Source organism: Ovis canadensis, chromosome 4 (genome assembly GCF_042477335.2).
Source record: "Ovis canadensis isolate MfBH-ARS-UI-01 breed Bighorn chromosome 4, ARS-UI_OviCan_v2, whole genome shotgun sequence".
NCBI classification, from domain to species: domain Eukaryota; kingdom Metazoa; phylum Chordata; class Mammalia; order Artiodactyla; family Bovidae; genus Ovis; species Ovis canadensis.
Window position 1 is genome coordinate 71344547 of NC_091248.1, and position 24885 is coordinate 71369431.

The 24885-nt window shown below is 39.8% G+C and overlaps 1 protein-coding gene across 1 annotated transcript in view; it reads left to right on the forward strand.

Moving 5' to 3' along the window:
- Positions 1-24885, forward strand: part of DOCK4 (dedicator of cytokinesis 4) — a 471458-nt gene that overhangs the window by 309683 nt on the left and 136890 nt on the right. The window contains exons 17-23 of the mRNA XM_069587995.1: positions 5196-5352; positions 11225-11322; positions 11430-11513; positions 11776-11876; positions 14420-14501; positions 15936-16106; positions 21037-21229. Coding sequence (XP_069444096.1) covers positions 5196-5352; positions 11225-11322; positions 11430-11513; positions 11776-11876; positions 14420-14501; positions 15936-16106; positions 21037-21229 — 886 coding nt within the window. The remainder of the gene's footprint in view (positions 1-5195; positions 5353-11224; positions 11323-11429; positions 11514-11775; positions 11877-14419; positions 14502-15935; positions 16107-21036; positions 21230-24885) is intronic.

Below are 24885 nucleotides of genomic sequence, written 5' to 3' on the forward strand. Positions count from 1 at the left end.
ACTCCTCCTCACAGTCCAGACTCTTTTTCCCACCTGGTAGAAGAATGCTCGGGAAATTCACAGCTGACTCTTTCTCACTCCCTGGCTTCTGCTGGTGAGCTGAGCATTTCCTCTGAAGGGTCTGGACAACCTTTTTGGCTTAACCCTTTGCAACGTCTGCCCTACAGGCCTATTTTCTGGAACCTGTTTCTAGTCTTCACTGCTCTTCAGTCTCATTTTTTTTTCTGTTTCATATAGTGAATGGACGAATTATCTCTGACTCGTCTGTTGTGTTCCTAGACTCCCGTGACATGCCTCCTCTGCTCCTATGTGCTTCTCCCCACCGCATCCAGATCATGTGATCCCTGTTGCTCCCTGGGTGGTTTCAGAACACAGACCAGCCATTTCACTGTAGGGCTCACAGGCTTGTTAGGTATGAAACTATTTCAGCTCCAAAGACCACTCTGAGCTGTCTCCCAGGGTGTTTCCCACAAACATACTTTGTGTGTGTGAAAAATGAAATCTTGGGGGTGATCTTTCTTAACCATAGCCACCATTCAACATGTTATCTGTTAGTTAATTTTAAATTTGTTACAGCAAAACTCAAAACCTGGTTAAAACAACAGTGGAAGAGCCATTGTAGTCACGACTGCTATTTTGAATAGTAGCTGTGAGCATGAACTTTAGTTCACATCTTGGCTCTAACTCTTACGAACATTGTAATATTGAGCAAATCACATAAGCTCCTCAGGTTATGATGTTCTGCCTCGTAGGATCATTATCAGAGTAAAAAAAACAGATGCAGAGTGCTTAGCCTGACATTTAGTAAGCCTTTGTAAATGATGGCAAATACATGTAAATAAATGTAAATGCAGACCATGGGGTCGCAAAGAGTCAGACACAACTTAGCACGTGACTTAGCCACTGAACAACAACAACAGAATGATGGTTGCTTGGATTGCCTTTAAAATCTCTAGTGCTGTGTGATGTGTTGAGGATGCATGCTGAAAACCTCAGAGGACAAGAAAAGGCAAGCTGTGAGATTTTCTCTGCAGGCCGCTTAAGTTCTTTGGAAATAGATTTAAACTCTAACCCTATAGCTAATATATGTTTGACTCCTACTGGACAAAAAAGAAATCAATTTTTGAACACCTAGTATTAGTAAATATTATAATACAGTAAATATTATAGCAAAAAGTTCACCAAGACCAAAGAGTTATTATGTACTTTTCTTTACTAAATTAATAGGTAGAATTCCTCCCCACACCAGCACCGACATACACACAACACTTAACAAAAAAACACACTGGTATTATTGGTGGAAGGAAGGTCTTAACTTCTGTGTCCAGAGTAATGTTTGTATCAGGTACTGTATTTTGTGTTGAGTCGTAAAGAGTCGGACACGACTGAGCAACTGAACTGAACTGAACTGAACTGAAGGGTGATAGAGTTCAGCTGTAAGAAGGTATCAAGATGTCACAGCTCAATATCAGAAAGACTCCGATGCTGAGGTCTTGCCCCTAGGCTGGGGGAGAAGTGCAGTGAACTATAATAGGTGGCACTCACCGGGCTACAGTGACTGCCCCCTGTAAAGGCAGCCCCGGTGTCTATTCACAGTGGCTGCCCCCTATGGGCAGAACACCGCCATCGCATCCTCAGTCACAGAAGTGGCTGATCCTTGACTGCACGTTGAGCTACAGGGGTTCAGCAAGCAGGCATTCTAATAGGTTTCCAGAAGTCTTCAAGAACCAGGCAGTCATTTGTGGGGATGGGGATAAGAAACCAACCTATAGCTTCAGGATTTCTGTACACAGATAGAGCATACCAGACCAGGGCACGCTCCAGCTTCGGGGGAAGAAACCTAGAAATAACTGGATGGTGTCTGGACTGGGTATGAAGCTTCAGTTTCAGTAGGAAGGAGTGGTTCACATACAGAATATAGGGCACACTGGAGATGGGACCAGAGCATGTTACTGACCCTACAAACAAGATCCAGGCAGACAAAAATAGGGCCAGTGTAGGGTGCTGTGCTCCAAGCCCTGATACCAGAACAAGACTGAGGAGAGGGGATGGTGACCTCAGGTTCCAGAACTTTACATTGCTAAGCACTCTTTATTCAGGAAAGCATCTGAAGTGTTCACATTATAATTATTTCTAAACTATATATGCGTTCTTCTGTCTAAATGAAATATCTTGCAGAAGCATTTGGAGCCATAACGTGAGAAGAGAGTTATGGAGACTGTTTCTTGTGTTAATTAGTCCTCCTGTTACTGGGCAGGTGTGCCGGGAAGAGCATCTTGTAATATTCTGATTTTGTTTCTCTAAGCTTATTAGAGTTGTCTTTCGTAAAGATTTAGTATTTAAAAATGTTTGTACATCACACAGATTAGCCTAGAATACCAAAGGGGTTTTGCGCTTAATTTCCTACCTGTTCCCAAGACACTAGCCTTAAAAATAAATATATACATTAAAAAAAATAAAGTTCCTAAATTAATACTCAAAATAAGGTAAGCTATACTAATTCTGTATCTGTTACAATATATTTTTCTCAAAATTTTAATTTAAAGTCACCTTCATTACAGAAACAGTATATAGATAGACAAAAATAAAAACACCATATTCTGATTACTCAGATGATGTCAACTATTAGGGTATATGATGATGTTACCCCTTAGGGTATATCTTTCTGGAGGTTTTTCTATATGAACTTTTTTTTTTACCCAAATGATGTTATTTATTTTAGTAGACTTTTAAAAGTAGCTTAGTATACAGTAAAGTTGAGAGTAAAGGATAGAGACTTCCCTTCCACCCTCTGCCCCAGCATGTGTCTAGCTTCCTCCATTGTCAGCATCATTCACCAGAACGGTGCATATTTATTTTAACCAAGGTTGAATCTGTATTCACACATCGTCATTACCCAAAGCCCATAGTTTACTAGGGTTCACTCTTTTTTAATACATAATTTTATTTTTCTTGAGTTTTGGCTGTGCTGGGTCTTTGTGGCTGTGCAGGCTTTTCTCTACTCATGGAGAGTGAGGGCCACTCTCTAGTTGTGGTGCTCCGGCCTCTCATCGTGGGGGCTTCTCTAGCTGCCGAACATGGGCTCTGGGGCGCACAGGCTTCAGTAGCTGAGGCCCGTGGGCTCCTCCCGGGCTCTAGAACACAGGCTCAGTTGTTGAGGCACACAGGCTAATTGCTCCACCGCATGTGGGATCTTCCCAGATCAGGGATCGAGCCCACGTCTCCTGCTTTGGCAGATGGATTCTATACCACTGAGCTACCTGGGAAACCCTAGGTTTCACTCTTGTTTTTGTGTATTCTGTGGATTTGGACAAATGTATCCATCATCATAATATCTTACTGCCCTAGAAAAATCTTCTGTGGTCTCTCTGTTCATCCTTTCTCCTACTCCCAACCTCTGGAAACCACTGATTTTTTTTTTAACTGTCTTCATAGTTCTGCACTTTCTAGCATATTGCATAGTTGGAATCGTGGAGTTTGTAGACTTTTGAGATTGGCTTCTTTCACTTCGTGATATGCATTGATTCCTCCGTGTCTTTTCATGGCTTGGTAGCTCATTTATTTTTAGCACTGAAATGGTATTCTGGCTTCTGGATGTACCACATTTATCTATCCATGTACTGAAGGATATCTCGGTTGCTTCATTATATATATTTTTTATTTTTTTTATTGAAGTATAGTTTATTTACAATGTTGTGCCAGTCTCTGCTATACAGCAAAGTAACTCAGTGATACACATGTAATAGACATGCTTTTTTAAATATGCTTTTCCATTATGGTTTATTGCAAGATATTGAATATAGTTTCCTGTGCTATACAATAGGACCTTATTATTTTTTTTTAATTTACTTTTGCCAGTTAATGACTTTTCCAATCATTAAATTTTTTTTTATCTCATCTAGAACTTAATCAATGTATCAATTCCAAGAGAAAATCCTTTTCAACAAGTTTGTCCAAATCCAGGGCCATTCTATTGTATCTGGCTGTTACAGAGCTCTTAAGTTTTATTTAATCTAGAGTAATCCTTTTTTTTCCCCCACAAAACTTGGCTTGAGGAGTCACAGACAGGCATCCTACAGAAAGTGCCACCTGCTGGGTTTGTCTGGTTGCTTCCCCATAGCGTTCAGCGTGTTGCTCTGTCCTTTGTATTTTCTGTGAAGTAGAAGGTGAGCCTGTCAGTGTCATCCATGTAGGCTCCACAACTTTGGGAGGAGTGCATTGTGAGGATGAAGTGTTGTGTTCGTTGCCCTGCATCAGAGGGCCGGCAGCCCAATCCCCCCACGTGCAGTTATATTTGTCCCCTTGCCAGTAGGAGGGAATCTGTGTGGCAGCATTGAATGCTCGTTTGCTCATCAACAATTTTCCTGCTGATTTTAGCATTTAGCGACAACCCTCGACTAAAGAAAGAATTACACTGGGAATATGAAACTATATTTTCAAAACCTATACTTTCTTTTACATTTGTTGACTGACATTTTCTGTAGGGATTTCTCACCATAGTGGGATTAGTAGATTATCATCAAATACAGAGTCCTTTAATTGCCTCTTTTCAAAGTAAGGAGTTGTTTAATATCTACCTCAGAGGAGATGTGGGAAGAATTTAAGCACTTTTTAAAAATGCTGTGGTTGTGGGATGAGGGGTGGTGGTAGGAGGGAGGATCAAGATGGAGGGGATATGTGTGTGTGTGTGCATATATATATATATATATATATATATATATATATAGTTATGGTTGATTTGCGTTGTGTGACAGAAACCAACACAACATTGTAAAGCAATTATCCTCCAGTTAAAAGATTTTTTAAAATGCTATGGTCATTGCAGTATGATTTCTTGAGCGCTTCCAATGTATCAGGCTCTATGTAAAGGCCTCATGTAATCTAATTTGTATGGCAGCACAGTGAGGTCATAGAGATAGAAAACGGAAATCATAAGAGGCTGAATAACTTGATACAGTTACTTGTGTGGGAAGTAACAGAGAGAGAATTCAAACCCAAATGGGTCTGCATCCAAAATAAGTGAGTTGTTCCTCTTAGACATTTTTGTTGCATTTTACTGAAAAGCCAAATTCTGTTTGTAATGATATTTGGAATATTTCCCAGTTCTTAAAAACTAGAAATGGATATTATGCTTAATAATTCTCAAGAGGTCTCTTACCTCTCCCCCTTCCATTTTTTAAAATATTTTTTTACAGTGTGAAGAAAACACAAATCTTCAGGATACTACCCGCTACCTCAAACTTCCTTTTTCCAAAGGCATTCTCCTTGGGAATAATAATCAAGCCGTGAAGGCCACAAAGGAGTCTTTTTGGATAACATCTTTTCTCTGTTCCACAAAACTCACACAAAACGGTAATGTATAATACTGTTTTATTTGAAAGTCCCTGTATTTAAGTACTCATGTGAATTTTAGTTGGATATTCTGTAAACATCAGTTTTATGTTTAAGAACTTTGCAGTAGAAAAATTGTTGTTGATCCTTCTGTTTGTGGTTTTTAATAAAATAAAAGTAATTGTGACCCAACGAACAGTTAAATGTGTATAGTTTCAGGCCTACAGAGTTATTCTAGTATTGGAACCCAATACTCAAGTCCTCAAATAAACCATCAAAACCCAGCTGCTTAAAAAAAAAAAAAAAGGTGAAGATTACCACCACCTTAATCTCTCTTGCTTCATAAACTGTGCTAATTGCAGGCTTCAGAGTAAATGCTGCTTTCTGTTTAATTAGATGGATATTACTTTTCTATTCTAGCATTACTTTTTATGTCAGTGATTGTTTAGAAAGTTATGATTAATAAAGCAAGCTCTTCTCCTTGGCAAACTGTTCTGAAAGCATTGTCTGTAATGAAGGAAGTAAAATAAATATTTTTGAATTCTTCATGGTCGCCATGTAAGGCTTCTGGAAAGCATCCTGAATGCCATATAATAAAATTAGTTTCATTCTGTTGAAGACAGTCACTTTATAATAAGGTATGTCTCTTCCTTGACTTTAGGATTAGGTTACATTCTTTTGATAAGCCTATGGTAACTTGAATAAGATAAGTAGAATATGCATTTGTTACACCTAATCTGCAAAACATCATGGGGCTTTCCAGGTGGCTCAGACAGCAAAGAATCTGCCTGCAATGCTGGAGATGCAGGTTCGATCTCTGAATCAGGAAGATCCCTTGGAGCAGGAACTGGCAACTCACTCCAGTATTCTTGCCTGGAGAATTCCATGGACAGAGGAACCTGGTGGGCTACAGTCCATAGGGTCACAAAGAGTCAGACATGACTGAGCATGCACCCACCACCACCACCACAAAACATCTAAGAAAAGTTCTTTCTTCTGTGTCATACAGCTTAGCCCAGCCTGCACTAAACAAGCTCAGAACACTTACAGTAGCTTACAGTTGGGCAAAATGATCTAATACAGAGCCTATTTTATAATAAATGGTGAATGTCTTGCATAACTTATTGGATACTGTACTGAGAGTGAAAAACAGAATGTTTGTATTAATAACCATATTGTTTCTTTACCTTCATGATTGCTTGGCTGTCTGGGATCTGAGGCTCAATGCTCAGCATTGAGGAGGCTGTTGAACTGCATGTAGCTTACCCAGGAAAAGATCTGAACTCAAAAATTGAAGTATAGTTTCTAAATCATTCCATATCACTTTTGCACCCATGTAAAGTCAAAAATCTGAAGTCAAACCATAGTAAGTCAGGGCTCTGTAATGTTAGGCAAAAAACGCTCCTGTGCTTAAACTTTTTAGTGTTATTAGTTCTTTCTTCTGTGTCATATAGTAAGAAATACATATCTTTTCTCAGAACATGGAATGAGAAAAGAAGCAAATTTTGGCATTATTATAATGACCACTTTTAATGATAGCATCCAATTTGTCAAACAGTGCTACTGTATTTATGTAGGACCTTGGCAAATTATTTTTTTTACATTTATATTGGGTTTCATTTCTCCCCTTCCAGAGATATTTTTGGAGACATATTTAAAAAATAAACTGTGTAATTTATTTTTAGAAAATTTGATTGAAGGTAGCTCTTGCCAAGTTAGGTCATTACACCAGACTATCAGTATTCAATGGTTAATGATCTTAATTAAATATAACCTTCATTGACAGAATTCTGTAATGACTATACAGCACTTACCAAATCTCAGGCTTTTTTGTTTTTTTGTGAGAAGAGTTTAACCCCATAGAGATTGTGAAAATAATAAAATCAACGTTATTGACTCCCTTAGGTGTTATTGTCATTCATCCTATATGGATGAGTTGTGTGTCTCTTAAGAATCCGGTTCATATTTAACTCTCTGTCTCCATTAGATTATTTTCAGCTGGTATTAGTTGTCAGTTACTGCTGTAGTAATTACTATAAACTTATTGGCTTAAAACAACAATAATTTATTATCTTATAATTTTGGAGGTAGAAAGTCTACAATCTTATTCCCTGGGCTAAAATCAAGATGTTAGCAGGGCCACGTTCCCTCTTGAAATCTCTAGGAGGGAATCCCTTTATTTACCTTTTCTAGCTCCTAGGAACCACCTGTATTCCCTGGCTACAGGCCCCTTTCTCCATCTTCCAAGACAGCAACAAAGCATATTCAGATCTCTCTGACTCTGATCATCTTCCATCTTTTAAGGACCCCTGTGATGAGAGTGCTCCCACCAAATCATCCAGGATAATACCCCATTTAAAAAATCTTTAACTTAATCACACCTGTAAAACTCTTTTGTCAGTTAAGATAAATCCATGGATTAAAATATGGACATCTTTGGGGGCCATTATTCTTCCAAAGATATAAACCTAACAATAGATTCTCTGCCATGAAAACATTTGGCCCTGCCTGCTTAATTATTCCTAGTTCTAGGGTTTAGGCTATTAGACAGAATTGTGAACATAAGACAGAGGGAAACAAATCCTGATAACTAGAAGCTGCTGCTCTGTAAAAGCAGAGAACATTTTTCAAGTAAATAAACTATTCACGAAGTCATTAAATTAAACATCTCGCTATATAGAAAGCAACGCTTGACACATTATTGGAGACTAATAAATGCTTAATTACCATTGTGACCTTGATTAACCTTGTCAATGTTGGACAGCTCAAAATGAGGCAAGAAATGAATAGTGTGTTTAAAGACATGGGACAGAGGAAGGAAGGAGGTTCTTTTTTCTGAAATTTACATGCTAGACACTTGTCTCTGCGTAGAAGTAATCCACTTCCAAATTGGAATTAAATTTTTTTGTATTCATTTTACTCGACTTGGAAAATGTACAAATCCCATTTCCATTACAATTGGGCATTTAGTAAGTGATGTGGTCTCTAGGACGGTTTCCTAGAGCAGGTTTGCATTTCAGGATTTCTAAATTTCTGTCTACACACGTTCTGTGTGTTCCAGTGTCATTCTTAGCGTAGTGAGGCTAGTGGACTGGATGGACTGGACATCTGTGATTGCCAGATCAAGGAGATATTTTAAGTTTCTTTAAAGTGCGGATCAGAAAAGGAATCACTTTACTTGTTTGTTAGCTTCCTTGGACTGTTGCAAACAACTTTTTAAAATGTTAAGAAAAAATGAAAACAGTGCTTAAATTCAGTCTAACATTTGTGCCAATACCAACTGCTCCATATCCCCTTCTCCCTCCAATAATGGGTGGTTTATTCAGTCTCTTCCTGAGATTGTGGTTTGAAAAAAAAGTAGGGATCAGGTCATCCACCTATTTTATAGCTCTTGGCAGATCAGGCATACAGTCAGTACACACTTAATTGATAGTTGAATGGAATGTATAAAATTCTCATTTTCAGTAATAGGTCCTAGCTGCAAATTTGCAATGGATGTATCTTCAAATGGCTAAAATAAAGACCTAAGAGATGATAATTTTGACTTAATTCTGAGTACATGGCATACATGCTTAATTGTGTCCAGATGGACAAAGTATAACACTTTATTCTCCTTTTGGCTCCATTGGGAGCAGTTTAACAATTCCTCAGACTTCTTGCAGGGAAGATGAACGGCCCCAGCCTGGACCGCTGTCATCTGCTCTCTGGCTCTGCTGATGACAGTCCTATTCCCTGTCCTCTACTGATGCCACTTTGCAGCCTATAGAGCCTCCTTCTTCCTCTGCACAGGGTCTACCCCTCACGTTGAGCATTCCTGCAAAGGCCTCATTCTAAAGGGCGGGAAGAGAGAAGGAGGGGACAGAGCTGGATGGAGGGGGAGTGGGAAGTGAATGGCAGGGCATATTGTAAAAGAGGGGCTGCCAGGGAAGGAGGCAGGCAACCTGAAGCTAGATGTGGGAAGTCAGAGTGGAGCAGCAAGCAGACCAGGAGAATCCTGGAGAACTTTCTTTGGTCAGCTGGTCTCACCCTGTAGAATCTCTCATCTAAATATAACCAATCATATTTTTGAATGTTTCAATCATACCTCCAGGGCATCTGAGTTAGATGTGAATGTTCAACATTTTCAGGGTTTTTTGCTATAAAAATAATGATAAATTTCTTTTTCAATGTCAGTTTTTGAAAATTTCCCTCATTTTTCTAATTCTAAATCCTCCTCCTCTTCCCCCTATTTGTTATAGAAAAATATTCCTATTTAGCACTAAGTTTCCTACTTTGGGTTCCTTTGTGAAGTTTTTCCCTTGAAATTGGCTTTGGTGGAGGTTGCTTCTATTTCCTCTTGAGATTCTTATGGGTTTTCCCTTTATTCACTGTGTGTGTTAGACACATCTTTGTTTCCAACTCTTTGCGACTCTATGGACTGTAGCCCACCAGGCTCTTCTGTCCATAGGACTCTCCAGGCAAGGTACTGGAGTGGGTAGCCATTTGCTTCTCCAGGGGATCTTCCTGACCTGGGGATCTTCCTGACCTAGGGATCTTTATTTACTATGTCATGTTTTCTTCCTCATCATAACTACTTCCTTGAATTTTTTGGATTATTTGTTATTGTGTTTGGTGTTTGCCTTTTTTTTTTTTTTTTTGGTCTTTCTTGACTCTTGGCAAGTCCCATTCAAGTTTCTCCTGAAACAGGTGCTTTGAAGCAGAAAACCGCTCCTGGCTTCTCCCATGGCTTCTCTAGTGTCTCAGCCTCACTGCCACCAGGAGAATAGCCCTGCCAGGTTCCCCTGCCCTGGGCACATCCTGCTTCCATGAGCCTTGTCAGTTGTTACTGCTGTCATTGGCCTCCGATGCCACTGACTCCTTGTTCCCTTTGGAGACCAGTGGAGATGGGCACCATGCGCAGGAGCTTCTGCCCAGGAAAGGGTTTATTCCCTCACCAGTGAAGAGGTTCCCTATGGACTCCGCTGGACACAGGGCTCACATGTTGTCAGGTCAGAAAGAAAAGGGAATTGAAGAGCTGGGACCTGCTCTTCCCAGAGTCTAGGGTGGAAGATGATCACAGGGTCCAGGAATTGGCCCTTTCAGGTCCAAGGGCTCATCTGCTGGTCTGACAGTTGACTGGACTTGTCATCATTGTATGGTTTCCCAGGTGTCTGAGTGGTTAAAACCTATCTGCCAATGTGGGAGACACAGGTTCGATCCCTGGGTCAGAAAGATCTTCTGGAGGAGGGCATGACAGCCCAATCCAGTATTCTTGCCTAGAGAATTCCATGGCCAGAGGAGCCTGGTAGGCTACAGTCCATAGTGTTGCAAAGAGTCAGACCCAATTAAAGCAACTTGACATGGCGTGGCATGGCATCATTGTGCACGAACCTTCTAGTCATGCCTGGTTTGGGCCACATTGTCAAGAAGACCTTAACTGCCAAATGGAATTGGTTGCTTGGCAGAGTGCTATGTCTTGGGAGCATAAAAATGAATCAAGTGGGTTCCCAGCCCTCAAGAATCTCCCAGTTTAACTGAAGGACACAGAAAACTCTCCAGCCAGTACTTACCAACTGCCTGCTGTGTGCCTGCTCTGTTCCAATGCTAGCACTAAGTTAGGGCCAAGCTCAATGTGGTTTTTTTCTCTTGGAGTTTACAGTCTTTGGGAAAATACAAGTAGCCTGAGAACTGAAGGATAAGCAAGAATTTGTCAGTCAAGGGCACTGGGAAGGACGGAAAAGAATACACTGTAATAAATGCCATCTTAGAGGGTTAGTTGGAGTCTGAAGGAGCCTGCAGTTTGGGTGACCAGGTGGCAACATATTTAAGAATTCACTGTTTACCAGTTAGAACACTTTCCTGTGAGAGCCTGTTCTCTATCAAGGCAACTAATCTTCCTCTTCTATTTGGACAGGTGATATGCTTGATCTTTTGAAATGGAGAACCCACCCAGACAAGATCACCGGCTGTCTCTCTAAATTAAAAGAAATTGATGGCTCCGAGATAGTAAAGGTAAATGCATCCTGTTATCCTTCTCTTAGAAATTTGTGGGATAAAGAATATTTAGAGGGGAAAGGCAGAGGATATTTTATTTATGCTTTTACTTCTTTATTTAACAGTTTCTGCAAGACACACTGGATACCTTATTTGGAATTTTAGATGAAAATTCCCAAAAATATGGGTCTAAAGTGTTTGATTCATTGGTGAGTTTAAATTAACTTTATACCTTAATTTTGTCTTTAAATCTCTACTTTCATAATACCATTTTAGGAATGTGCACTTAGTAGAATGAGCTCACTTGAAACCTTCCCAAACCGAAAAAAAAAAAAAAGAGAGAGAGAGAGAGAGAGAGAAAGAAAAACAACAAACAAACAAACAAACAAAAAAGAAACCTTCCCACTCCCTCTGCCAAAAAAGTCTTGGTTTGCATTCAGTTTTGTAAAACTCTATTTTGTTTTGTTTTAGGTTCACATAATCAATTTGCTGCAAGATAGCAAATTTCATCATTTTAAACCTGTAATGGACACTTACATTGAGAGTCATTTTGCTGGGGCACTTGCATACAGGTAAGGTCCTTTATCTTATAATTGGTTTAGAACACTTTCTTTTGAACTTTTTAAAGCAGCACCAGTTATATAGGAAAATTTAAAAGAGAATGTAGGAAGAAATGAAGCACAGCTACTCAAGTGTCTCTTGAGACAGTATCTTCCTTTTTCACACATCTTTTTTTGACGGCTGAAACTTATTTTGATTTAAAAAGGTTGGGGTGCGGGGGGAGAACTTCCTGAGTTCTAGTCCTGAAACCTAAAATATAATGATTTCTTCTTGCCTCTGTTTCACTTGATCTTCTCTAGTCTAAAATACCTGGTTATTTCATTTTGATAGTCAAGAGCCCCATTTAATCATCACACTCCTTGGTAATTCTGCTGCTGCTGCTGATGCTAAGTCACATCAGTCGTGCCCGACTCTGTGAGACCCCATAGACAGCAGCCCAATAGGCTCCCCCGTCCCTGGGATTCTCCAGGCTAGAACACTGGAGTGGGTTACCATTTCCTTCTCCAATGCATGAAAGTGAAAAGTGAAAGTGAAGTTGCTCAGTTGTGTCCGACTCTTAGCAACCCCATGGACTGTAGCCTACCAGGCTCCTCCATCCATGGGATTTTCCAGGCAAGAGTACTGGAGTGGGGTGCCATTGCTTTCTCCATGATAATTCTAGATGTCTTTAAGAAAGAAATATAATGGGAAAACAGCCTTTGCCATCATACCATTTTAAAGTCCTTTGTTCATTCATTTGCTAATATTTATTGAGTACCTCCTGCATGCCAGACACTAAGCTTTGTGCTGATTGTATGAAGAGCTGGCCCTTGGATGCAAGGAGTTCAGTTATTAGACTCTATCCTTTATTACCAGCTGCCATTTTAACTGCTGCTCCTTTCTTATCAGTTCAGATAAGGCAAACAAGACTAAAAGTGAATGAATAATGACATGCTGTAGCTGGTACCTGCCTACATGTAGCCTAGAAGATAACAACTCCCCTCTTTCTGTCCTATGGGTGACATCTTCCTGGTCATGGGCCTGCTTAAATACAGCCCTGAAATGTACCCCAAAGTTCCATCTCCCCATTCCACTGCTGTCATTGCTATTCTGCCAGTTTTTTTAGTTTATAATTGTTTTTTTTTTAACTAGGGGATAATTGCTTTTCAATGTTATATTAGTTTCTGCTGTACAACAACATGAATCAGCTATATGTATACATAAATCCTCTCCCTAGCCTCCCACCACCACCCCCCATCCCACCCCTTTAGGTCATCACAGAGCACCGAGTTGAGGTCCCTATGTTACAGCAGCTGCCAATGTTTTTATCTTACACACTAAATACCTATGGGCATGTGCACGCAGTCATCCATTCCCAGAGGTGCGTTGAACGGGCATGGAGTCAGGGCTTTGCCCTTTTTCCCCATCTGTGTGCTATATAAAAGATAGTAGGTAACCAGGTAAGCATTTCATCCAGTTCTTTTGGTTGGTTGCTTCCATAGCCTGGTAAGATTTACACCTCTGATGTTTAAGTGAATGGAGTCATTTTTGCAAGACTTGACCTTCTACTGACATGAGTTTTTCAGAGGGTGATATGTTTGAGCAAGGATAGTTTTGCCCTTACCTAACAGTTTGGGCCCTTGTGTGAGGGGCCACTGTTCCAAGTGACACTGTTACTGGAAACTAGAAAACAGTGGTGTAATGTCTAAAGTTCAGATTAGCCAGGAATGAAACTAATCAGTTCTAATAAGACAAATAAGGCTCATGGAATCTTCTTGGGCCAGAATCATGACCGCTCATCCTCAGAAGTAGTGTGCCCATCAGTATCTACTGACTGGAACAACCATGAATTCTCCTTGGACAGAGAAAATTTTTAAAAATTGTGGTTTTCTAGACACCAAGAACTGGCCGCTGTTGAAGATCACACGACTGCAATCTTGAGAATTTGAGGCATGGAGGTTAATTCAATTTTTGTCTCTTAAAACAATAAAACTTCTAGAAATTACTTGGAAAAAATAAAACTTGGCTTTTCTGGAAATTACTAGGGCATGCTCTGATGGTAAGCCTTATTCTTCCCACAGGTCAGAGAATTGGCTTGTTAAGTCCATGGGGTGTGATTTGAAATGAGGAGGTAGTATCTTCATCCTTCCCCACACTTCCTTTTGCCTCCAGATAAATATTTCATCCAAATTAGGATTTCACTGGGGAGGAAACCCTAATTAGCAGTTGTCCAAGACTGACCGTGGCAGTCAGATTCAGACACTCCCCTGGCCGGAGTCCTTTCTGCTGATATTTGTGTTCACCCATTGGAAGCGTGGCCAGAAGCAGCAGGGCTCATGGAATGTGTCCAGGTTGAAAGGAATCTCACTGGGAGGAAATGTTGCTCTCTTCAGCTTCAGAAAAGGGGTAATGATGGTGATATGCAGACTTTGTAAAATTATCATAACAGTTTGACAGAAACATGAGAACTGATGGAAAATGATGCCTCCTTGTGATAAAAATAAGCGTTTGATTTGTTGGCTTCTAATTGAGAGTGAGACCAACTGTACTTCTGCACATTTCCCCTGTATTTTAGAGATCTCATCAAAGTACTCAAGTGGTATGTGGACCGGATCACAGAAGCGGAGAGACAAGAGCACATCCAGGAGGTGCTGAAGGTAATGACACGCTGTGGATAGCACATCATAGCCCAACAGTGCTGCTGCGTGGTGATGCCTGAGCAAATTGGCTTCCTCTGCACAGGCAGTAATCGCTGATGATGTATCACTGACATTCCAATTCAACGATCTTAATCAGTTTGTGGCTGCTCCAGAGATGATGAGATTTGAAAAGAACTTTGCCAGACTCGCCCACTGGAACCTCCCTGGCGTTAAATCCTTACTCCTCCAGGCTCTGAACACTTGAAATCTAGAAGGAAGGGTTGAGAAGACAAGACCACAGATGAGCAGTTAAGCTTAGAAGTCCCCTGTTCTTGCCTCTACCACTCTGACAGAGACCATCTGAGAACCATTTGTCTTACACTTTAAGGGCTTCCCTGGTAGGTCTGCTGGTAAAGAGTCCATCTGCAATGCAGGAGACCCCGGTTCAATTCCTGGGTTGGGAAGATCACCTGGAGAAGGAATAGGTTACCCACTCCAGTATTCATGGGCTTCCCTGGTGGCTCAGACAGCGAAGAATCCACCTGCAATGTGGGAGACCTGGCTTCAGTCCCTTGGTTGGGAAGATCCCCTGGAGGAGGGCATGGCAACCCAATCCAGTACTCTGACCTGGAGGATGGCTTAGCAGGAATCATAATGAGGAAACCTGAGGTTTTACGGGGTCTCGTGGTTTAACACTGCCCATATCTCTGGGCCCTACGAGCTCTGTATATATGAAGATGTTGATACCTTTCTTGCAACATGTTTGTAAAGAATCTACCAATAGATTCTTTTTTAAATTAATTAATTGATTTTAATTGGAGGGCAATTGCTTTGCCATATTGTGATGGATTTTGCCATACATCATCATGAATCGGCCACAGATATGCATGTGTCCCCCACATCCTGAACCCCTCTCCTATCTCCCTCCCATCTGTCAGTAGATTCTTAAGAGGATTGTGCAGTAACGGCCTTGGCAGCCTTTTGATTTCTGTAATTGAGTACATAGTATTTGATGTCAGCAGATAAAGGTAAACAGGTGTACATTCTAAAAAACAAGCATTTTACTCATTACAAATTTGTCTCCTAGGGCTGATTGAAGGTAAAATGCAACTGGCAAGAAAACCTACCAGCAAAGCAGAATTATTTTTGAAAAATAGACCACCATATCTTTGTTAATTATATTAAAATCATCTGAGGATCAAAAACATTTAATGTTCATACCTCTTTAAGAATTACATAGAATTTAAAAATTATACTTTTCCTCTCATTAGGTATTACAGAAAAACAGCTCTTTCACTATGAGTAAATATTGTTCAAAAATCACACAGGGCCTTAGTACTTAAATCAATAATTTAAAAGTCTAATGTTGTACTATAGTTTTGTGTTGTGTCATTGTTAAATAAATACCTTTGATTTTCTTTGAAACTAACATTTTAAAAATTTTGTTTTAAGGCCCAAGAATATATTTTTAAGTATATTGTTCAGTCTCGAAGGCTGTTTTCCCTTGCCACTGGAGGACAGAATGAGGAGGAATTTCGCTGCTGTATTCAGGAACTGCTCATGTCAGTTCGTTTTTTTCTTTCACAAGAAAGCAAAGGATCTGGAGCATTATCTCAATCACAGGTAATTGTTTTTTCATCTCTGCTGAATAAATGAGTCCAATTTATTTATTTTTACATAGCGGCCTAATTGAATATTTTCTCCATCAGCATTTCATAGCTCCAGGTTATATTTGTAACTTAACTGACTTGGAACAGCCTTTTAAAAAGTCCCCCAGCTTCTGAGCACCAGCAGAGCAAAAGTTGGTAATGTCTTCCTTTGGACTGTTACCACCCTGAATGGAGAGCCTGTTGGTTTGCATCGGCCTCCATGCCAGTTTCTAGAACTCACACTGATGATTGGAGACACCCTGTCAATGTCACCTGTGGGGAGGTATTTTTCTCTAGCTAGTTTGCTACTGGAAGGACTGATGCTCAAGCTCCAATCTTTTGGCCACCTGATGTGAAGAGCTGACTCATTGGAAAAGACCCTGATTTGGGCAAGACTGAGGGCAGGAGGAGAAGGGGACAACAGAGGATGAGATGGTTGGATGGCATCACTGGCTCAATGGACATGAGTCTGAGCAAACTCCAGAAGATAGTGGAGGACAGAGAAGCCTGATGTGCTGCAGTCCATGGGGTCACAGAGAGTGGTGTTTTGAGCAACAAAAACAACAATCTGCAGTTGTTTTCCCCAAGCCTGCCCTTTTTTTTTTTTTTTCTTTTTTTGCTACACTGTGTGAGCAGTTCCCCAACCAGGGATGGAACCCAATCCCAGGAATGAGACTGGTGAGTCCTAACCACTGGACCGCCAGAGAATTCCCTCGTGCGGTATTGTAATCCATGCACCTGAGACTCACTGTACTGGTCTCGGCTAAACTGCATGTTGTTGTGTTTTCAGTTGACCCTAATCATCCTGGGAGTTATTTTCTATCACCAGTGCTCAGCGGTTGCTGCCAAAGTATATTACCAGAAGTAGCTCTCATGTTTTGTTTAAGAACAGGATCTATCTACTTTTCAAATAGTGTGCTGAGAGGTCATTGTGCTGAGAGATCATTCTGAATATCTTTCTCTACACTTTCTTAATACTTCTTGTACCTGTTTAATTCTAAAAACTTGACTTAAAAACCTGTCAGATGGAGAAGCAACTTCTTTATTACTTTCCCCTGGAGACTTGAGACTTACAATCACTGTGAATTTAGATGCAAAAAGGGATATTAGGAGACTAGATCCCTAGGAGTATTGTTGTAACTTGGTGTTGTTTGCCATTTGGAAGGCATTATATATAAAGGCAAAACACTAGAAATGTACAACCCCCTCCAATAATAATGCCGTGTTTTTCTGACTATTTGGGAGCTGTTCTTGTTGCTTTCTTCTTTGCAGAGGTGGACTTATCTTCCATCTGGGTAAGGATGTTGTTGTTCACTCACTAAGTTGTGTCCGACTCTTCTGTGACCCCACAGACTATAGCCTACCAGGCTGCTCTGTCCATGGGATTTTCCAGGCAAAAATACTGGAGTGGGTTACCATTTCCTTCTCCAGGGGATCTTCCCAACTCAGGGATCAAACCTGCATCTCCTGAATTGCAGGTGGATTCTTTTACCACTGAGCCACCGGGGAAGGTCCTGGGTAAGGATACAGGCTCTTTTATTATCATTTTGGCTTCTCTTGTTAATGATACAATCACTGAACTTTATGAGACTTGCCAGAGATCTCAATGTCAAGTTGCCAACTAATCAAACCTTACTTATCAGCTGGTGATATTTGAAAAGGATATTACAACAGGCAAACCATATATTCCTTTAGATCAAAATTCTCAGAAGTTCACTACTTTTATAAAAACTGTTGAAAATTTCAGTTTTCATTTTGAGATTTTTCTTTAAAAAAAAAAAAAGAAAAACCTCTATCAAGGATATAACGTACCTAATTCATAACTGAAAAATATTCTCCTACTCTCAAGAGTAACCTTAAGTCATGGTTTCTCAAATGAGAATGTCTTGCTATGGACTCATGAGATTTTTTTCTTCTTTAAAGTTAGAGGAACATTCTTTTACCTTAGTTATGTTATGCTGAATCCTAGCCATCTCTCTGAGAGATTTGGGCTCTGAGGTACAGCCATGATATAGAGCAGCTTCCTTTTCTATATTTAACCTCCAACTGCTCCTGATTCTCTAAATTCTACCCCTCCATCAGGATAGTGAAGCAACTGGAACTTCCCTTGGACATGCAGTGGTTAAGACTTCACCTTCCAAGGCAGGGGGTGTGGGCTGTATCCCTGGCTGGGGAAGTAAGATCCCAAATGCCTTGGGGCATGGCCAAAGAAAAATTAAAATATTTTTTTCTAATAGTGAAACTTTCACACCTTCAAAGAATCATATTTGACTCTTCTTTTTCGACTGTTAGCTTTTTATCAAGAGGTAATATAGGAAACGTGTACATAGTTTCTTAGTTTGGTGCTAAGAGAAAATTTATATAAAGAAGTGGTTAGTTTTCTTCATTAAGCAAGGAGGACTTTGCCCCTCTATATTTTGGGAGGAAGGAGAATTTTAAACACTTCTTCCCATTCCAAGTCCCCTTTGACCCCGCACGTTCATAGCTCTCTCTTCTAAGATGGAAGGTGTCACTAATCTGGTTGATCCAATATGTTAGGTTTCTGTCACTGCACAACAAATGGCCATGCTGGTGTTAGATGACACCCATTTATCAGGTCAGATTCTGTAGATCAAAAGACGTGGATGGATTTTTGGCTTAGGGTCTCCTGTAGCCAAAAGCAAGCTTTGATGGCTTACCTGGAGGCTCTCGGGAGGAATTCACCTTCTAGATCTTTCAGACTTTGGACAGGAATCAGTTTCCTTATGAGGGAGAGTCCCATTTCCTTGCTGGCTGTCAACCAGAGGTGGGGAAGGAGCTCTTAGCTCTTAGTTCCTGGAGACCACTCACATTCCTTGATGTATGGCCCCTCCAATCCTCAAAGCCAGGCACAGTTTATCAAATCTTTCTCATGCTTCGGATCTCTGAGTTCCCCCACCATGTGTCAGAGAACACTTCTGCCTGGGAACAGCATCAGGGGACAGGTTTCTTGGAGATCATCTTGGAACTCTGCCTACCGTTTCCAGAGCCAAGGATAGCCTTTGGTCTGGATTCTTGCCTTCAACACAAAAGTCCCAGTTTCCTTGCTCCATTTTGGGTTTTTTCCATGTGAGTTACAACTCAGCAAATTCTGTCTCCTGGAGGCAGAATAGGCCATCCCAGCAATCCTTCCAGTTGGATCAGTAGACAGCTTTTCTGTAGAGCTGATACTGCTAGGAGGTTCATTTGGTCCTCCTGGCCTAAGCCCAGCCTGCTAATAATTCTTTCCTTGGGAGCAGGACAGAAGGCTAACTCAGCTGTCTGTAGTCGATTCCAAGGACAGCTGTCTACCCTGGGAACCCCAAGAAAAGAAGAATGGTGGAAGGCATTGAGCCCTGAGACCCTGCCCCAAATTCCTATTAATTATCTTTTCTCTTTTTGTCTTGGATACCAGGAAGATCAAACAATATCGTGTTTTTATTATTTGCAGTAAAAATCTTTAGCTTAGATACCTGTGCAAGTCTCTTTCTGCCCTCATCACAAGGTCTTTTTCTTTATCCTTTTTAATAATTGCATCTTATACTGCAGGCACAAATATCTTTTTGAAATAAAGAGGTATAAATAAAGAATTGACACATACATTAATGGAGTTCTGAGGAACATCAAGTTAGGTGACTTTTTAGTGATCAGAAAGCTGGCCTCATTTGATTTTTTTAAGCTTCATCTTATGACTCAGTTCTTTGCAGAGTGAAATGAAGGTTATATAAATATACTCTTTACCGAAAAATATCTGGTTATTAATTTTAAAAGCATTCAAGTAGATCTATAATTTTTAAAAGCCAAAGGGAGAACATAGCTGTTGACCCTAGCACCTTGAACATTCTTATGGTTCTGACATCAGAAACAGGTCTCGGCTCTTCAACATATTTCTGCTACTGCTATATACGTAGATACCAAAGTCCACAAATTTGAATTTGATTCTGTGTTTGAATCATCAGCACATGTAGACCTGACCCACTTTCTGCTGGTGTCAGATCTCATTGGTAAATCCGACAGCTGTTGATTCTCAGCATATTAGAAACATGTGCCTCTTCCTCCACCAGGTGGTTGATCAATTTTTCTTTCCACTGCCCTCCTTTTGTGGAATTTTAAAAGGCTGAGTTTGTTTTGATGTACAGTCTTAGCCCAATTTTTAAAGTATGCCCTTCAGGGTTTGATGTTAGCATCCTTTTTTTTTTTTTTCTTTAAAAAAAGAATGATCAGGTTTCTTTATTTATGTAAACAATATTGTTCTAAATACACACAGTTTTGGATTTTCATTAGATCTTGAAGTAACCTGAGGGATTATGCTAATGATCTTGTCATTTTACAGGTGATGAAACTGAAACCTAGGGGATTAAAATGACTTGCCCAAGGTCACAGAGTTGATTAGAAGTCAAGCTAGTCCTACATATAATCTTATGCCTTCTGATGTCCTATGTTTTTTCTTTAATCATAAATTGAGTGTTTTAGGGAATTAATGTGTTTGGCTTCTTAAAGGTAAATGAGATTTAAATGAGCACTTGAGAAAGCTTCTCCAAAAAGAATGAAACATAGATAATTACAATCCAGGTCTTGGCTGAGTATCCCTTCCATGTGATCACGCTGCCTTCTGCTGAATCTATGGGGGTTTTGTCCATCACTTTGCTGATGTTGGTTGTTTTACAGGATTTCCCAGTTTTTACTATGTTGTACCTTTGCATATTTTGAAAAACTGCTCCATTTTGGTATGCCTTTTCCCCCTAAATTTTGCCCTTTTAGTCTATTTAGATTTGGGTACCAGAAGCGTTTGACATTCTATTTCCTACCATTTAAAAATATTTGTCACAGTCTTAAACTCAGTGACATTTTTATAGCTGACTTCTCAGGGCATATCTGGGAATTGACTTAAATTTCTTCTTTTAAAGGCTGTGTTTCTGAGCTCCTTCCCAGCTGTGTATTCGGAGCTGTTGAAGCTCTTTGACGTCCGGGAGGTGGCCAACTTGGTCCAGGATACCCTGGGCAGTCTGCCGACCATCGTGCACGTGGATGATGCCCTGCAGGCCGTTAAACTGCAGTGCATTGGCAAGACCGTGGAAAGCCAGCTCTATACCAACCCAGGTAAGGTGTTGGGTTTCTCAGATGAAAGAGTGTCTCTAGAAAGCCATTACTTACATTTTCTAGTCATAGGCCAGCAGAAGCAATTTAAAAAGGAAACTAAAAACTTCTTTCTCAGAAGCATTGTGTATTTGGATGGTAGAATGAGTTTATTAAATAGTCAGACACAAAAGTATGGCTCTTAAAACTTTATTTCTGGAAAGAGTGAAAATTCTAATAATTAAATTGTTAATTCAGATCACAACAAGTTGTAGTGTAGGGCATGCTTTTTTCCTTGCTGTAGATTTTTTTTCTTTTAACATTCAACAAAATTAAAAATTTTTCTTTTCTGAGATGCTTACAGGAACCTGCTATAATCCTTGTTTGTTTATCTCAATTGTCCTTAGAAGTTTCCCATCGATATGTGTTCTGAAAGTGGGTGAAAGTTTCAGTGTGTTGTCATTTTTTATATATTTTATCCTAATAGCAAGGGACTACTTGCTAAGTTGATTTTGTCATAGTTTTTTTTTGGTTTAGTTGCTAAGTCATGTCTTATTCTTGCGACCCCATGGATGGTAGCCTGCTAGGCTCCTCTGTCCATGGGATTTTCCAGGCAAGAATACTGGAGTGGGCTGCCGTTTCCTTCTCCAGGGGATCTTCCCAACCCAGGAATCGAACCCAGGTCTCCTGCATTGCAGGCAGATTCTTTACCGACTGAGCTATGAGGGAAGCACATCTTGTTTTCCTCTAGTTTTTTTTTTTTTTTTTTAATAATAAAATGCCAGTCTCACTTTAAATTTTATTTTAAAAAGTTTCCGTCATTATCACTGAATCAAAAGCTTTTTAAAATTATTTTTTGAGAAATCTCTTTTCACATGAATACATATACGTGTGTGTTGTATTTTTGAAATAGGTCTAAAATAGAGTTAAGAAACCATTTTTACATTATTTTATTGTGAAACACTTTAAACATAGAAACTAGACTAGAGTATAATAAATCTCAGCAATGGGAGATAGTTACGTTAGATCTTTTAAGAGATTTCTCATTATAGAACTAGGCCCTCTTGTATATACTCACTTCCTTCATATATGTTTCCACTATCATATTCATTTCTGTTTTCTATGCCTTTATTCTATAACTATAAAAGCATCATTTTTTACCTTTTCAAAATTTTTTCATCTTTTAGTCTTTATATAATATTATATTGAATGTCATTCTGTAGAGTGCTTCTTTTTGATTAATATTGTACTTTTTAATTCTTCCATGCTATTAGATATAGCTCTTGTTCTTTTTTACTGTTATATAGTAGTCCCATGAGTTTTTGTATATCATGGTTAATTTATCTTTTCTCCTGTTGATAGACTGTTAGTATGTTTCTGATTTTTTTCTGAGATAACGTTTCAATGAAAGAGGCTTCAGCCTTCTGATTTCTCCCCATGAAAACACATCTCATCCTGGAAAGAAAGATGCTTCTTGCAGTAGTTTTCAGACTGCACCCCTCAGAGCCCTAGGGTTCTTCTGCAGTGATTAGGCCTTCCTTGAGGGTGGAGAATAGGCGGTATGAAGTAGAAAGGATGAAGGTCCCAACTAGACATCCAGATTTAACTAGAATATCAATTCTGTCAATATCAATTACCAAACTAAGAAGAGTTCATTCTCCTATCAGAGGAATTGGTGATTTTTCCCATATTTCTCTCTTACTGGCTAGATAATTCTTTGTTAGGTTAAAGTCTGACACAGAAAGAGCAACGTAGATAATGAAAACCATTTTTAAATGTAAGGAACTTATTTTCATTCATTATCGCCCCTAGGAGATGTGTTCTGTCTGTGGCCTCAGTTCCCTGTTGATTACTGATGCTCAGGAGGTGGTAGAGAAATCCTACTGGGTCTCTGTGGGAGGTGGTGAGATTATTTACTGGGGCCAGAATAGAAGGACTCAGACCCAGGGAACGTGAACCCCGAAAGGCCTCCTGTGCTGGGGATTAGTGATGTGGAAGAGGGGGAGGGGAAGCCCGCTTCACGTGTTCTGTGGGACACTCCTCGTGGAAGGTAATTGTGGGGAAACATAAACTTCTGAGAAACAATGTGACTCGCGATCAATGGAACACATTGAAGCACATTCACAGATCCTAGTAAGAGGCTTGACTTCCATCAGTGCCCCCAGGAAGATGGGATTAGTGACTCACTGAACTTCCCAGGTGGCACTAGTGGTAAAAAAAAAATTACCCAGGAACCATGACAACAGCAACAAGGAAAAACCATGAATAGCATCACCAAATGATGGTGAAATCAGATTCATGTTTTAGATAAGTTTTGACCTGTTAGTTTCCTGCTGGTACCACAGCGACTACCACAAACTTAGTGGATTAATGTAACTCAAATTTCTTATGTTACATTTCCTTAGGGCAGAAGTCCAAAATGCTTCTCACTAGCCTAAAACCAGGGTGTGGATGGAGCAACATTCCTTCGTGTACTGTCTAGGGAATAATTTGTTTTCTTGCCTCTGACAGCTTCTAGAGGCTGCCTACATTCCCCCCCTCCTTCATCTTTAAAGCCAGCAGTTTAGCATCTTCACATCTCTGATGGTCTAGCTGCTTTCACTTGTAAGGACCTCTATGTTTACATGGGTCCCACCTAGATAATTCAGGATAATCTCCCCAGCTCAGCATCCTTATTTTAATCATTTCCAAAAAATCTCTTTAACATAATCTATTCACATAACATATTCACAGGTTCTGAGAATTAAGATGTAGATATCTTTGAGGGAAACAATTTATTCTGCCTACTACATAGGGGTAAAACCAACAGTTTAAAAGCAGTGTGATGGTATAGCTCCATATATGAAAGGCAAAAACACTCAGGAGTCTATGAATTTTATTTACTTGTTGGAAGTAAAATAAATGGAACATGAAGTCCTACAGTTATATGAGTACACACATCTTGGCCAGATGGAAGTTACAAATGATGCTTTGCTGATTAAAATTATAAATCTGAACAGGGGAAAATAAAATAGGGATAAGTACACTACACGTATCAACTGGCTATGTATTGAGCTGAAGACAAAGTATTTAAGTCTTGATGGCCTTAATGACAGTTCCATTTCTCAGAACACTGAGTATGGCAGAGATAATTGCTACTCTGAGCTGAATTCTGATCAACAAAGATGAACTGGTTAGTGATAGAGAAGTGAGAAGGATCTGAGAAAGTGACCTCATTTTCTGGGGCATTCATATTAGCCAGAAAGGCATACAGAGTACAGTCAGCCCATGCTTTAAGAAAATAGATTTCAGAATATTTTTGAAAACAAGACTGTAGATGTTACAAGCTCCTTAGGAGAGATAGAAAGTTCTGAAAGTTGTCATTGTACTAGAATCATATATTAGGCTTCTCCAGAGAAGTAGATACAATTGTGTGTGTGTATGTGTGTGTGTAGATTTATTGTAAGGAATCGTCTTACATGTTTGTGGAGGCTGAGAAGTCCCAAAATCTGCAGTTAGCAAGTTGGAAATTCAAAGTTGGTGACATAGTTCTAGTCTGAGTTCCAAGGCCTAAAAACCAGGAAAGGTGTTTGTATAAATTCCAGTCTAAATCTGAAGGCAGGAGAAGGTGGATATCTCAGCTGAATGACAGGCAGAGAGTAAACTCTTCTTTACTCCACCTTTTCTTGTATTCAGAGCTT